This window comes from Symphodus melops (assembly GCF_947650265.1).
Source record: "Symphodus melops genome assembly, chromosome: 7".
Taxonomy (NCBI): domain Eukaryota; kingdom Metazoa; phylum Chordata; class Actinopteri; order Labriformes; family Labridae; genus Symphodus; species Symphodus melops.
In genome coordinates this window covers 8,948,655-8,965,457 of record NC_136697.1, presented here as the reverse complement: position 1 = coordinate 8,965,457, position 16,803 = coordinate 8,948,655, and the positions used below count along the sequence as shown (strand labels likewise).

The 16,803-nt window shown below is 41.2% G+C and overlaps 1 protein-coding gene across 6 annotated transcripts in view; it reads left to right on the top strand.

Annotated features, from left to right (window-relative positions):
* The window catches only part of carmil3 (capping protein regulator and myosin 1 linker 3), a 96,576-nt gene that overhangs the window by 30,137 nt on the left and 49,636 nt on the right, over positions 1 to 16,803 (top strand). For all 6 annotated transcript variants that reach the window (XM_079349438.1, XM_079349437.1, XM_079349436.1 and 3 more), the window contains 6 exons: positions 3,673 to 3,748; positions 5,276 to 5,364; positions 6,890 to 6,984; positions 8,704 to 8,790; positions 12,664 to 12,773; positions 14,258 to 14,335. In XM_079349438.1, the coding sequence (XP_079205564.1) occupies positions 3,673 to 3,748; positions 5,276 to 5,364; positions 6,890 to 6,984; positions 8,704 to 8,790; positions 12,664 to 12,773; positions 14,258 to 14,335 (535 nt within the window). The remainder of the gene's footprint in view (positions 1 to 3,672; positions 3,749 to 5,275; positions 5,365 to 6,889; positions 6,985 to 8,703; positions 8,791 to 12,663; positions 12,774 to 14,257; positions 14,336 to 16,803) is intronic.

The following is a 16,803-nucleotide window of genomic DNA, read 5'->3' as shown; positions in this document are numbered from 1 at the left end:
CTGATTGTTACATGAGCTCTTTCTGTGTGCTGAGTCAGGGAAATCCTATCAAACATGACAACAAAAACACGATCAACCACACTCAACACAGTCCATGTCTCGAAATGATGTTGACAAAAAAATATGTTTTTAAATTTCAAGATGAATCTCTATGAGCTTGATGAAGGATCTATGACTCGGTCTTTCCATGATTGAATGTCAGAGGCTGTTTGTCTTGCATTTCTCTCCCCCTCCCCTTCTTATCCTTCCACATTCCCATCACCTCCATCCTCTCTGATTAAGCCCATCCACCGTTACCACGAGCGACCGGGCCATGCTTCTTTCTGCTGACTGCTTGTCCATTCAAACATTGCCTCTGCTCATTCCTCCTGACTGAAAGCGGACACCTTTTTCTCCGGCTCTGTCTCCTCCTCTTGTTATCCACTTCCTCTATTTTCTCCTCAATTTTCTCCGCTCTCCTTTTCCATCTTTCTGTCTTTCAATCAATGCCCTCCTCACGAACACACCAAACACACACCCAATGTTTCTATTGGTCATGTTAGGCCACTGGGTTGCTGAGGGGATTCTGCGCTGAAGGACTCATCCAGATATATTGTGCTCTCATACATTTTTTTGAATCTTTTCTTCGTGAGAGTAATTGTTTACTGCCCTGAGAAATGATTTCTGCACCTATTGGCTTGACATCCACTCTCCCTGTTTGCAGACAATCACAACAGCAACTCAGTTACAAACTCCATTCTGGATGCAGGGTCCAACTTTTTACAAGTTTCTTCCTGGTTATTTTTTCCTTTTATTGAAGCGGGAGGGTAACTCCACAGCTCACTGCTACCATCTGCCTTACCTGTCAGTGTGACAGGACCCGAGTCATGGTCTGCTCAGGGTTAGACAGTAGCACAGATTTATTACCACACACATTGTCAGCTCCAAAATCACACCATCTTCTAGCTCACTATTCAGGTTGGTGGGTCGAAAATCTTTGATGAATATTTATGATCCCCACAGGAAGATATCTGATGTCGTCTGACCTTAACTGTAATGCCACTATGGATGTATTATTGAGGACAGAATAGAGCACTGCTCAGCCTTGCCTCTATTGAAGTCCGGTGGCAAGATAAAATGCAGCCAAAAAAAATCCCTCGCATCACAAAAATATTATCCCGATAGACCGCCATTAACAGAGATGTCTAGTAAACTTTTGACAAACACACAGGAGTCCGTAGAGGTCGTATTATTTTATTCTGGTGACCCCTGCTGACCTGTTCACTTCTATACAATTAAAATGATATTTCCCTTGCAGTCAATTAAATCCATCTGACGTTTCATAACCATGAAATTTACTGAACATAATCAAGCTCCCCAAAGGATAAACACTCTTTATTGTGGACACTTCATGACCTTCCCTCATCGTTTACCCACAAGCTGTTAAATCATGTAACAGGCTTATTACCATGAAATGTTCTGGGCACAGTCACGCTCCCTTGGAGACTTTTGATTTGAATGACCCCATGATCTTTTTTCCACCAGCACCTCAGGACTAACTTTGTCTGAGCTTTGGTTCTGTTCGGAGGATATCACTGGTCTCTGTTGTGCTTATTGTGAGCTGTAATAAATGTCTTAGCCTTAAGGGTTTGCTAGAGGGATAAAAATAACCTTTTTTTTTTACTATTCATGATTGTTAAATTGCCCGTCAAGGCCTGATTAGAGTCAGAGCAGACATTCTGCAAGGCTCTAACAGCATGCAGATGATGATATTTGAATCATTCTTGGCATCTAAAGGCACTTCCATTACTTTTAATGCATTTTTTTTCTTGTTTATTTTTGTGTTTTTGACTTTTAATCAGTTTTGTATTTCTTGTCGTTTCATTATTATGAATTTGTTTTGGCTTTTTGCTGCAGATTTTTTTCTTGTGTAGCATCTCTCTCCTGATGGACATCTTTTTGTAATCTATGTTTTGCTTTGATCAGACACAGAACCAGGTATGTGCAGAAAGACAGATACAAAGCTCATATCAGGAAAGTAAATGTGAACCTGCTGCTAGTTAGCTTAGCATTAAGACCGTCAGGTATTGCCATGGCAGTATCTTAAAATCGTAGTAATAAATTTCCTTGAGTCTTGTGACCCTCTGCTGATCTACTGTATGTGACGTTATAGTCTGGATGGTTGTTTAGCTAGCAGTAAGTCGTGATGTGTAGTGACAGTCAGGACAGATGGTCTGCAGGATTTCTGGCAGCCTGCAGATGATGATACTTGCATCATGCTTCAATCCTCCATGGTTTGTGTTTGGTTTTGACATCAGATCAGTCATGTATTTGCCACACTTTTGCTTTGAATGTATTTAATTTTGCTTTTTGCTAACAGTTGTTTTTAAAAATTGTTTTAATTTAGAGCCATGTTCCTTTTTTTCCATTTTGTTTGCACTTCTGTAAGTGTTTTTAAATTTCATGTTATCTGTATTTTCAGCTTTGTTTCTGTATTTTCCTTGTCAGACATAGAGCTGGTCAGGAAAGTAAAATCCCACACTCATGTCAATGACGTTGCTATGTACAGTACCTGCAGCTAGCTTTGCCTAGCTTAACATAAAGCTTGTAAACAGAGTGAAGCAGCTAACAGAAGCTAACAAAAACACCCTTAACTAGCACATATAATAAAGCGCAATCAATATTTTCAGGAGTCTTATCCTCACTTGAACTTTGAGTTGACCTGCATGAAGAAGTAAACAGCGACAGACTGACTCACCGCGCCAACGTGTGCTAATGAACGATTTCAAGTACAAGATGACACATCAACACGGACGCACTGCATGACCGAGTGAGACATCCCAGAGGTCAATTACATGACCTGCTGTCAAAACATGAATCAACTGAGAGTGTTGATGATGGATCTTGACATGAGCATCATCTGCTCACTCACACGCACACTAACACACACATGGACTCAACTGTGTTTATTCAGTATACACCGGTCCGAGGGCTACTAGGAGGAAAAAAAAGGAACACAGCCTGGAGACATTTTACTCCTCTGAGATCTAGTGTAATGTCCTGCCGACTGCAGTTACTGGAAACAGGATCGTCCCTGGCTTGATTGCACTTTTTTTTTCTCTCTCTCTCTCTCTCTCTCTCTCTCTCTCTCTCTCCCTCTCCCTCCTTGTGTTGCTGCTTGCTTGTTTGTCAAATGATGTATAGCATGTGTAGCAGCAGTGTGGCTTTAGTTGGACCGTGGAGGATACGAAAAACTCCCCTTCTCCTCCCTGTCCTTGTTTTTTTTTTTTTCCACCACAAACGCATACAGGACGGTCTGTGGACTCTGTGTATGCCTCTGCAGCAGTGAACGTAGCAGTGTTTGAGGTCTGTAGCTGGGATCAAGCTGTGGCTTTATTGAATAATCCACTGACCTGGTCATCGATCTTTACATCTCTCTCTCTCTTTTTCTCTGCCTCTCCTCCTCAGCGGGGCTGCAGTATCAGTCATCTTTTAGAAAGCTGCCCTGCCCACACTGTGCTCACTGTCACCATGATAAACTGCTTACAGCCAAACAGGGAGCAAAGAAGAAGTTTGGCCCATGATAATATGAATTTATGGATCAATGACATCAAGTGGTTTGGAGCAGATGGAGTTGGCTTATTTAAAGTTTTAAAATTAAAATCACTAATATAGTGTTTGTTTCCATTCCAGGGACTTGGCTGTGATCGTGGCCTCCATTGCCTACAACACCTGGTTCACCAAGCTGTACTGCAAAGACATGAAAATAGTAACTGTCTATTTTATCCTTTCTTTATTTTATGTTCCCTCTGCGAGTCTGTTTGTTATCTGATTGCATTTATTTGACTCGATTGGCGTTTTCTATCTGTTTATACGGCAGAGTGCAGTCCAAATGTTTATAAAGACGCCTCTGTCATCATTTCGCTGAAACTCCTGGGATCGCTTAGTATTTTGAATGTTCGCTAGAATCAATTTGCTTTTTGGTCGTACCATACATCATGTGTAGAAAGACTCCCCTGGATGTCATTTATTCTCATGAGAGCACAGACCGAATGAAAAACAAGCTGAGAGCACGTTTGAGGACAGAGGAGGAGCACGTGGAGTCAGGTTACCTTCAGCACAGTTTGATAAACCCATTTTAGAAGATGTCAATCATTATCAAATATTAATATTATGCATTAGAGTAAGTGGTATCCATCGGAGTTGAACTACATGAAAAGTCAGTTCAAAAAGGAAAGTAAATATTTGAAAGATACTGAATTACATGAAGTGGCGGAGTCATTGGAGCTCTCTACAAACATTTGTTTGGATGATAAAGTTTCTCTGTGGAAATGATTTCAGAGCAAACTAAAGGTGACATTGAGTGCTCTCATGCTGGGAACACTACAGACAAACAAACTAGTCAATTACACTACCAATCCCACCTTTAAGAAAAAAGAAAGGTAGAGCTGATATATGAGCGATGTCCATTCACAATAAAATAAACTTGGTCATTTTCAGTGTGCCACAGACTATTGATTTAATTTTCGAGGACTTAAAACAATTGATAGAGGGATTAAACTAATTAAAAAAAGGTTAAATGAGGTCATAAATCCACTGAGATATATGTTTATTTCTGAAAGGCTTGTTGTACTGTATTTATAATCCCACCTTTTGCAATCACAGGACTCTCCCTCTGCCGGCTGTTTGAAAGAATGAATGATTTAAGACACTTTCACATTGACTACTTTGAAATTGAAATTAAAAAAAAGGCCTTCATGTCTTTTGTTAAGTCGAAGCTACTTGCTTTTGGCATCTCTGCTGCTTGTGGCACATATAACTACTTTAGCTGCTGTGTAACAGCATTCACAAAACACTCCTAATCCTTTGGTTTGAAAAGTGTCTCACACTGAAACACCCAACAACCGCTGACAGAATGTGTCAAACTTTAATCTGTGCATCACTCTCAACTTCACCCACTTCACCCACCAACAATAAGAAGAGCACAGAGAAAATCAAGAACTAGAACAATTCCGTGTCTTAAAATAACCAATTTCTTCTGTTTTTTGCAGAGATTTTGTGTCGATGCATTTTTAGATAGTGTTTCTTATTTTGACCCCAAACTCAAAGTATTTAACACACATCAGTCTAGGAGGTTTTAGAGCGTGTTGTACGAGTGGAGTGTGAGATATCTGCAATCCATTGGTTAAGATCTTCCAATAATCTAATATCTGTTGTGTCAGTTTCTTTGTTTACGTTTCATTTCCTGTGTAGATCCGCTGGTCACCGGCTTTTTTGTCGTCTTGTGTGTCTCCAGGGGTCGGAGGTGGTGGACCAGGTTCTACACACAGTCAGCAAGTCCAACAGTCTGGAGGAGCTCACTCTGGAGAACGCAGGACTCAAGTCGTAGGTTTTCTTCTCACCAGCCCTGCCAGTCACCTCTTTGTTAAATCTAATTTCTTCTGCCTTTCTTCTCTTCACACTTTCACCTCTGAGACACTTGTCTACCTCTCCTCTTTTGTCCCTTTTACTGGGTCCAATCTTTTTCGTTCCCTTTCTGTTTCTCACGGCTTGTTGCCCGTCTTCTTACTTCGATCTCTTCTGCGTCACCTCTTCACCTCAGCTCATCTCACCTCTCCGCTCGTCCTCTCCTTCCCTCCTCTCCTCTGCTGCCTTGACCTTTCCGATTCCGTCTCTCCTCCTTTCTCTTGTCCTCTCACCTCACTTAATCTTTGCCCTTTCCTCCAATAAGGTCTGCCTGTGGCGGCTCTGCTCTTTCTCCACTGATACATGAGTCATATTTTGGGTTTCACCTGCCAAGACTTTTCACCTTCTCTGCATGGGTAGAATCATTAGGCAAAGCAGTTTCCCTTTTTAGTACTAATTGAGATGAATTGGCTGCCTCAGGGCCAGATGATTTTCTGCCGCATAATGATGAAGTTAACAGGTTTTTAAACTTTCCCTGGGTTATGTCGCTTTCAATACAGAGGGCCATTTGTACAAGATCCTCTCCAGCATTGAGCCCACACGTTATGTCAAAGCTCTGCACCAAAGCTGACATTGATATTAAAAACAAAGCTAATACATCTGTGATAAGTACCCTCCTCACAATGACTGTTTAATTACATCATGTGACTTAAAAGACTGTGATTGAAGAGACTTAAAAAGGGAATTAGTAGAGTACAGAAGTGTAGAAGGAAACATTAGCCCATAATTCAAAGCAATGCTCAGATGAGATTTCTCTTGAAGTGAACAGATTTTTGACATATTAATCTTTGTTGACTGCAGATACTTATGTTGATAGATGTGAATTACTTCAAACAATTTAAACAATCATTTTTGTCTGCATTATACTATATTTTACTTACTGTCTTCTTATCAGGTTGGGAAAACATGATCGCAAATCCTTGCCAGTTAAACATCAGTGTTTTAACTGATCCTGAGACACGCTGCATCTCAGATTAGGTTGATTTGAGCTTTGAGACTGAACCATTTATGGTGCATTTTTAAACCTTCGAAACCAAAACAATTCTCTGAAGGCTCATTCGAGATGCTTTTGAAAAACTCAAAGACACTGTACAATTAGATTAAAAAAACAGAAACGGTAAAAAAAAAGGCTCGCCATCATGTTTAGACAGTGTATCTGTTTTCCAGTTCAAATCTGTCTGTCTCATATTTCTAAAGATGAGATGAAAATTGTTTTTATGTCAACATTGAATCAAATTGTACTGCAAAAATAAATCCACCTGTGACGTTTTGTCTTTACTACCCAAATGTTCTTGAGTTTAATTAGAGTTTCGACAGCGGGACAATACTGCATCTTGAGTAGGACAGTCGGTGCACACTGCTCAGAGGTGAAATTCGAATAAATCAGACTTTATTTGAACTATTCCAAAAAGTCTCATTTTTCTTTTGCATGATTTGTCTCCAGGGATTTTCCGCAGAAGATGGCGTCAGCGCTGTCAGAGAACCCAGCCTCTGTGATTCACTCCCTAAACCTGGCTCATAACACACTCGACAACCAAGGTACTTTTCTGGACTGTGAATGCGTGCTCCCTCCTACCGCTGTCTCTCCCAGGGCTCCTCTGATTGTTCTCTGCTTTTTTTTTTTGCTTTACCAAGGCGTTTGTTTACTCTCAAAGAATTCAAAATCAATCTCTGTCCTCACCAAACCTGTATACTCTGTTCCACTTTGTGTTTCTCTTTCATTTCTCTTTCATACTATATGTGTATGAGTGGCGCTGCTCTGCAGTAAACTGCTTTGATTCTTCAGTCTCGCCCACAGATTTCAGCACCAGCTGAACCTCTTGTGTTTCTCTCTGCACTTTACAAACATACTTTTATTGTCTCTGCCTGGCTGCTGTTTTATACCAAACAAAAACCTGAAGGCAGCATAGAGTGTATGCGTTTAGATCACAGGGAGACTTTGCATGGACAATCACACAAAAGCTAATTTTGTCCTCCTTCTTGACACATGTGCCTTCCACTTCATCGTGTGCACAGTTCATGTGTGTATTGATAGCTGGCAGACTGTTATTGTGATTGCTGTTACAAAGTCCCTGCAGCCTTTACAATCTGTCCAAATAATACAGATAGTCACAGTACAAAACTTCAGTGCTGGGCCTAATTTCAATGCTATAAAATGTTTGTTTTTTTAAATGGAGAAAGATGCATTTACTAGTGTTATAGTCACGACCACATGGACAGAAACCAAGACATACCAGAGACCCGAGACAAGAGTGCTCAGAGAGCGAGACAAGACCAAGACCATAAATATCACAAAATAATTCTCATCTTGGGAGAGTCTCACTCACTTAGACCGTATGACTGGGAAGGTTGTGGCTGTAACCAGGGGACAAAAATCGAACTACAAATGAATTAATGTTATTTGTTCTTCTGCTGTAGAAAGGGGCGTTACTTCTAATCACAGTAATGACATGGGGGGGAAAAAAAGCCTTTCAATGGTGGTCTTGAAAGGTCTTGATTTAAAATCCAGAGCCTGCCCAGTTTGAGACTGAGTAAAAAATCTTTCATTTCCAAGATGAGACCTTCGAAAAGTGCTCTCAAGGCCGTTGTTAAGGCCATGACTGATTCTGAATGCTACAACAATATTACCCCGAAAGAAGCATTGACACTACAGCGAAGCCAATGTTCAGAAAAGTCGAGGATTCTATCAGCTTTATGGGCTTTACAGTCTCCTGGTTCAATAAGTGAAATCATCATCGCCGGCTGGAAGCAGTTATGTAAGCTAGTCTGGCATACGGTATTTCTATGGTTTTTGTCTCTGCGTTGGGTATGTGGGAGAAGGTGACATTGTGAAGTATGCTGGTGTAATTTTTTTTTTTAGCTCTAGTGTACTTGTGGGTATATCTCTGTGTATGCTTTAGAGGGGGTGTATTGAGAGAAGTTGCATTCTCGCTTGGAGTTGTGTTGTGCAAAGCTGTGTGGGCTCATAACTCTACAAGAGCACTTGTGTGTAGGGCTGTAAGTAGCTATTATTGTCCAAATAAAAATGAAATCACGAGTATACTCTTGATTAATCTAATATTCTTTAAAACCAGCATTAACAAGAGAGGGCAGCTAAGAAAAACTAAACATAAACACATTCACTGGCTTTAAAAAAAAAAACAGAATTATTTTTCATTTTTCTGGATGACACGACTCGTAAAACATTTTGCGACAAATGTGTGTTTTGTAAAGTAATGAGGTCCTTTGTCCTTCCTCTGAACTCTCTCTTCATTCCAGGTGTCTCCAACCTGATTCAACAGGTGTGTCGCCTCAACAAGGGACTGCGCCTCCTCAATCTCTCCAAGACCTCCCTCTCCTCCAAGGGTAGGAGACGCAGCAGCCTCTAGTGGCTGCCAATGCACAGAACATACTTTTTTTAATTACACGTTAAAGACAGTCATATGTAATGTTATAGCTGGGACAAAAAAACATTCAGCTGAAAGGTAGAAATGTCGTTCAACGTTTGGGGTTGTCACAATCCTTCTGTTCCTGACGGTCTCTCGAAGCACATTGCTCCCCTGTTGGCCCAAATGCAGTTCTGTTTCTCCTGGCATCTACACACAAAGATAAACCGAGCCATGCATGCACAGTGTGATCCATTTTCCAAATGATAATCAGGTCACAATCATAAGTAGTTGATCTGTTTTTTTTTCCCTACAGAGGAATTAGTACAGTGTCCCAATTCCATTATCCTTAGCTGAGAGGTGGAAGCATGCATCAGATAGTATTGCAGCAGATTCAAAAGGATCATTTTGGAAAAAAAATTAAAAAATCCATACATTAATATCCTGATTTTCATTGCTCTTTTTTGCCGTCACAGAAAATTGCATTGCGTATTTATCTTTTTTTTTAAAGCTTATATGCTTTTTAATTCCTATGGAGTGACACAAGGGTTACATGTTGCCATATATATCAGCTAAACACAGTGACTGCATTGTTGTTTAAATGTATCTTAGGAACACAATTTGACTTTTTTTTATAAGTTTGTACCAATAGCCCTTTTCAGACTACCGCTTCAAAGCAATGTTTTGCCTTCAATCCCAAAGGCACTATGGCAGTAACCGAGGTGTTATAAAGGGAAGATGGTATCAGTGGAACAAGCGGGGGAGCGCAGCACTGTGTGTGCATATCTGACTGTATGTGTATGTGGTTCGCCTGCTGTGCTGTGCTTCCGCAACACCGAAACGCAATGTCAATTCCGAGACTGGGACAAGACTTTAACGCTGTCACAGATTCAATATGAATATTCAAAGACGTGATGACGGCTGAGCTCACTGGCGGCACTCGTGCGAAAACAGGCAGTCTGACATTGGCTATAGACTGTATAAAGAATGGATAGTGGACTACCTCGACTCAAGTGACGCAAAACAATTTAGAGCTCCCCCTGCTGACTGGTTCATAAACCAATCTGTTCTATGTCAACAGATTGGACATTGGTAAAACAAAAAAATCTAAATGTTGGTCAAATACACAAGTCTTAAAGTGTGCGTCTGTCATGATAGTTTTTGTTGGACTTTTTCTGTTTTTTTTCTAAGACATTGTTTTTTTAATTCATTGTTTGGTTGGTTTTGGTTTGGACAGCTCTATCTAAGACTGTGACTTTGTGCAAAGGATGAGCAGAGTACAGCAATAAAACGGCAGGAGAAAACATATTGAGGTGTTGGACTACCCTCAATACCTACGAGTATCTGCGTCAAACAAACACATGTAGCTGTCCTGCTGTGGACTGTATCCACCTGAGGGACTTTTTCCGTTACATCAGTGAGTTGTTAGAGGAAGCATTGTCACTCCAAATCATTGCTCTTCCAGCCAATCCCTATGTACACCCCCTCATGTTTTCTCTGAGGGGGGGTTACAGCAAATGCGGTGGAGGTCCGCCTGTATCTGAAGAAGGCGCTCTTGGGGGCTTATTCTGTTGAGGTATTTCCAGCTGCATACACATGGCCCTGAATCTGCCCTGTATTTGATCAAGCATATCAACCCCTCTATTTCAGCCCTGATCAGAACAGGCTGTTTTTCTGTCTGTAGCTTTAAATGTAAATGAGCTGTGTCTGACCACGCCCCCTGGGCCTGTGTGGTTTTTCTTGCTCCATGTGCTGTTGTTCAAGTTAAGAAAGCAGACTCAGAGAGCAGAACAAACACCTAACTGTGGGAGTGTCACCCACCTGGGGGAGGGGTTACTGCTTTTTGTGATGTCATGAAGGTAAGATCTTCAAACGGCCTGTTTGACCAGGTAAAAGAAGGAGAGGATTGGCTTTTTTCATAATTGGGCGGGGGGGGACACATTAGTGTTAGGAAAACATGGTAAAGTGTATTTTGCATAACTTTTGGCCTTTAACCCCTCCAGTTTTTTAATACTGATAGTACGAATTTCTGTGACTACGTTCAGTTTGGTTACATCTTGTAGAGATGATTATGCTGTTAGCAGACTACGATTTATTCTGAGAAGATATGACCATATTTAAAGAGAAACCCGTTATATGAGGTATCACAAAAGTATAATGTATGGCCTCAGTTGACAGTAGAATGATGAAGTGTTCCTCAAATAGAGGTTTGACATTTAAAGAGTAAAAGTAATGTGATTCTGCATACCATGTATAGAAATATCTAAAGTGGGAAGGAATTTGTGACATCTGTTGTGCTGTATATAATGGCTCCACACTGACCATTAAATTGTCTATCTTTCAGCCTGCACAGAGTCTCAGTGTTGTCTGTTAGATCAGAACCACGGCCGTGATATGCTGCGTTAATATTATCCAGTCTGTTGATAGATTCAGCTTTAGGGACATTTATATTATTCAACCCATCAAATACTATCAAATTGGAATGACTTGTTTTTTAGTTACACGAACAACAGTTAAAATATAAAAGAAAGCAAGCCCTCTAAATTACCTGAGGAGCCCAGATAACCAGCCATACAAGAATGAATTAATCGAAGTGGAGCTTAACAATGGAAGTACTTTGTAAGTTTTGACTGTAAAAAGTCTGTTCATATTTTAAGAAGTCGGCTGAGAGTGCTGTAGGGACCTGAATCCAGCGTTGGAGTAAACAGGAGAATCACACTCACTGTAACTTTAAAGAAAATGGGTAATGACACAAGGATTGAGAGGGAACGCAGTGATGAAACTGACCTTGAATGGTGAGTGTTGCTATGACTTTGCAGAGGGCTGAGCATTTTTTTTTTTTATTGAATATTTATAGATCACTCCCCCTCCCTATGTCTACCAAGAAAATACCTGCACATATGTCAACACAAGCTGAGAAGACACACTTCTATGTGTGTTTCACACAGATCGGTGTTTTCTGAGCCGCGATCAGACATGCTAATAAGCAGATTTATCACACATACTTGACAGTGTCTCACAGGTCAGATGGCTTTGAAAAGTTTCCACTCTCAGCAGAAACACGCAGCTGATAGATGGATGGATGGATGGATGGAGGGGGGATTAGACACCCTGTCCCCTCTTCCCCCTCATTTCCCCGCTAATCGCTGTAAATTAGGGATGAAGAGCTTAGAGCCTCCGGAGCGGCACAAGCAGTTGATGTCTTCTTCCACATTTTCTCCCCAATGATAAAGAACAAGACAAAAAAACACCTCCCATTACTGCTCACAATAGTTTATGATGCATCTTAAGAGGAAACAGAGAGAGAATAGTTGTAGACTTTTGTTTTTGTTTTCTGCTTCCCTGTTGTTGCTGTGTCTATATTTAATCCTCAGCTTGTTGTAGCTCGCTGTGCTTTGCCTTGGCGTTGCGGGGTGAGGGTTTTAATGAGGGGTTCGTTCAGGCCTGTGGGTGTGATTGTGGAGCGATGTAATTCGACGTAATGACTTTCTTTTGTTTTGGCTTTTAGACTCTTAGATACTGCGATGAAGGAGGGGAAAGGTGGCTGGCTTCCACCAGAACCTGTTTTTATACTGGGCGGCTACATGAGCGCAATAATCCCTGCGTGATTATTTCTGCCACCAAGCTTACTCACTCTCTTCCATTATCTAGTTTTGTTTTCATGAGTAAGCTAATAAGGCACGTCCTGAGCACTAAATTGATGGAGTGATCATCGCTGTGTCTGTCTGAGGAGTGAAAACCCGCCGATGATTATAGGAAGATTAAATGACAGAGGGATGGCTTGTTTATCCTGATCCCCTCTCTTGTATGTCTTCTCTTCTGTCTCCTCTCCTTTCTCTCTTCCTCGCATTAGGTGTTGTGTCTCTGTCCCAGGCCTTGTGTTCCAGTGATGACTACTCTAATTCCCTGCTGCATCTGGACCTCAGCAAAAACCCCGGGGTCCTGTCTGGAGAGGACGCCACGGTGAGGGACATTCACCTTTTGCATATTCTTTTGTAAAGTTAGCAAACATTTGGTCGGAACATTTCCTTCTGCTGTACGACTTTTCACTTCATGGAAATCGATTTCTACAAAGCTACGTCTTTGCAAAAAAAAAAAAAAAAGAAAGAAAATGTATTGTTGTCTAACTGACAACTCATATTGACTTCTCACAAGCAGGGGCTTTTAAAAATCCAGCCTCAGACTCTGGACTGAATAGAAATGTTGACTCGGACACTGCGGGATATCAAAAGTAGTTGTTTTACCATGTGCAGCTTTGTTGAGCTTATGACATTGCTGCAAAACAGATTTTGGATCATGCAGTTTCTTAAGAAAACTGTAAAACAGGGGGAGGTTTTTTAGCCAGGATTTCTTTATATTGTCTACATCTGTTTTACCAGGACTCACAACACGATTCTGCCACAATCAGACTTCCCACCAGGAAGCCCTTTCTGTGTTTATGATGATATGATGGGAGGGGGGGATCTTTGTTCCATCAAACCACAAAACCTTCTCTATCAGATGTTTCTCCTGCTCGCCCTTTGACAAACTGCAGCAGAGATTTTTATTTTGTCAGAGTGGCTTTCTCTTATCCGCTCCACCATCAAGCTGACAGGTTAAACGTCTGTTTTCAATCCTTCCCCTGACGTCTGCTTTGAAAACACCTTGTTTTTTAGGAAATGCTTGTAGTGGTTATTTGTCTTCATGGAAGTGTTTTTCCAGTACGTTGATTCACCAAAACATGAATACAATCGACTGGAATCTCCTGACTCCAGACAGATCATCGTCTTTTAACTCATTATGTGACTTGTGCCAAAATGAAAAATGTTTAGATACATTCACGAGTACTGCTCCGGATATTCTGCTGACCTGGCCGGTTACGTATGCACATCCCAGTGGGGGAAATATCCCATGTCAGATGGGGGGGGGGGGGGTCTCCTGAGGTAACTCGTGACGTAAAAAGAAACAGCGCCGTGGTAGTGGATGAAGCAACAGAGTCTGCTGTACAATGCTGTAATGAGAATATTTGCCAATGCTATGCATAGATCAATGGAATGACAACATCAACAAAAGAGTGGAGACGAACATACTGCTGACATGGACGTAATGCAGCTGTCTGAGTCATGTGCATGGGGATCATACTGGAGCGGTCTAGGCATAGAAACGTCACTCCCTCTCCCATTGGCTCGATGTGAATTCTGGGGATAATTTCCTGCTGCGTTTCACATCTGTTCACTTGAACTTGCTGCAGAAAAAAATTCTTGACGGCTGGCAAGAAAAAACCCGATTCAACCTGAGTTTTCTGCATGTGTGAAAGCACGACGAGTGAAGGTGTTGTTTTACTTTTTACTGATGTATGAACGCTTCCAAATAGAAGCGCATCCTTTTTATGAGCATTGTGAAGTTTGGGATATAAATTGCAGGTATGGATATTGTTTCTGAAGAGCCGTCTTCTTCTTCCCCTGCAGAACCTGTACCTTTTCCTGGCCCAGCCGAACTGCCTGGTCCATCTGGACCTGTCAGGGACAGACTGCACCGTGGACTCGGTTTGTACTCACCTTCTTTGTTGCAGTCACTATCCTCCCATCGCTGTTTGATCTCATCTTGAGGATGGGATTCAGGCCAAGAAACGGAAAGGGGAAGCGCTGTGAATATGAATCGCCCGACACACAAACACAATGTTAGCTCAGTTGACTCAGTCTTTCTCCTCTATGCATAATGCTTTGAGTGATGTTAAAAGCTTTTGCAAGAAGCTACAATACAAAAACATATCCTCTCGTGAATTATCCAAATGATACATTGTATGAAGAGCATACAGGATCCTTTTTGTTTCATGCATTTATTCACATCCTTGTCACTTCACAGGGATGACTTTGTGTCTAAATTTAGTACATCTGCTTGTGTGACAAAATGCTGTCTTGCCGCATTAGCAGAAACCCTAACAGCTGAATGGATGACAGAGACTCCTCTCTGAGAGAGTTCATTGACCACACGCCAATGTGTCTGCCCCTGCTGGTTACTGCTGAGATGGCATTTCTGCCTGTTTAACTGTGAATATATAAGACTCAGTGGAAAAATGTCGTTTACGACTTTTCTCAGGAGGATTTTCGAGTCATCCCTCCCACTGGAAGATGTAGTGGTTGGGAAAGTGCTGGCTGAATTGAAGCTCACATTTTTAGTTTATGTCCAGCCGTTGCTGTTTTGTCAGTTCTGTGCTGCTGCAGACATAATGGTGTGCAGTAGAGGCATGCAAGGAGGGAAAGTTGTTTTCTTACTGTACCTGAGGTCAGAGTGAGGTAGAAATGTACTGTGAACCCTTCTCCTGCTCCGGGTCTTCAGCAGACTGGGGACTTGCTGTCATTGTAGGTGGTCATATCACAGTTGGAGTGTTTTTTCAAGTCTGCACTTCTTAGACAACACTTTAATAGCATGAGCTAATAATAACAGCTGATTCAGTATAGTTTTTGCCCATGGGGAGGAATTTAACTTTGGGGCGTGAAATCATTCTTTTGAAGATTTTTCTTCTTTTACAAAACACCATGTCAGCTGTTCAGAGAGAAAACCCTCCAACACTCAGGGCATTGTATTCTAACTGAGTACTAAAGTTGTTTTTAATAAAAAGCCAAGACAGCAAGTAAAGTACCCTGAGCTTAAGCCAGGGCATTATGTCAAAATAAAGCCTAAGAAATGTTATTTTTAAATGCAAAATAAAACAATTTCAAACCGGATTACAAAGGCCATTACTCGCTATTAAAGAATACTCACTTGAAAATAAGGGAGAAGCTCGGAGGCTTACCTATGGTGCGCCTAAAGGGACAAAATAGCATGCAATAAAAACCAATTTATATGCCTAATTTTTTTTTTTACACCTTAATCGCATTGTGATTAATATGTTAATATTGACAGCCCTAATTAAGCGCTAAGAATTGTGCAATTGTAGTAGGATCATATCAAACTCATTTAAAATGACCATCGACTGGGGTTGCTGGTGGTGCAGTGGTTAGTGTGCGCGTCCCCATGTATGGAGGCTATAGTCCTCACACGGGCGGCCCGGGTTCACGTCCGGCCTGTGGCTTCCCTCTTGTATGTCGATCCCCACTCCCTGGTGTCCGTCTCTATCCACTGTCCTTCCGCTATAATAAAGGCTCAAAAATACATATTTTACATGATGAACACATTTTTTAGTACAGTATGTATTTTTGAGCATTTTACAAGAAGTTCTGCAACCTGCCACACTGTCAAATACAGACACTGACTTTTACAGACTAGATATGTGAAATAAACGTTATGTTACAGGCATAGGCGTAGATGTGCGTATGGACATGTCCATACCAATCTCAAACGATGGCTGAAATGTCCACATCAATATTTACTCATTTCCCACTTCAGCATCGCCTCCCAAATGCACGAACCGCTGAAACGTCTCTCAGTCGATAACAAACACGTTCTACATCCAGCAAGGTCTTCACAATAAAAGTTCCGAGTTTAAGTGTCGATGACAGACTTTTATTGTGAAACAGTGATATCAGGAAATGGGGTATTTTCAATGCTACCAGCTCAACACATCTTCGACGTCTGATATACAAATGCAGGAGAGAAACCCTCAGACAGTTAGAAGCCTAAAACGTCCTGAGAACTGTGAACCCAGTGACTAAACAACTTTCTTTTCAGCAGAAACCTTTATGATTGTGAGAGCTGTGTGATTCTAAACTAAAATAACTTTTTTTTTGTTTTGTTTATAAAAGAGATGAAGAGACTGCCAGTATGTTCTTTAATAGTTTAAGTTAATTCCCAGTACAAAATAATACATCATTTAAATACTTCATTTCATGTCCCCACCAAAGTCAAACTTAAACCTACACCCTTGGTTACAGGGGAACGCTGATCATCACTGGCTGCCATACACTGCTAACCTTAATGAGAAGCATATTGTGTTTCCTGCTGCACATAAAAGCCACTCTGTGTTTTGCTTGTAAACTATGAGCAGAGAGAATGATCAGCTTGCATTAGCAGT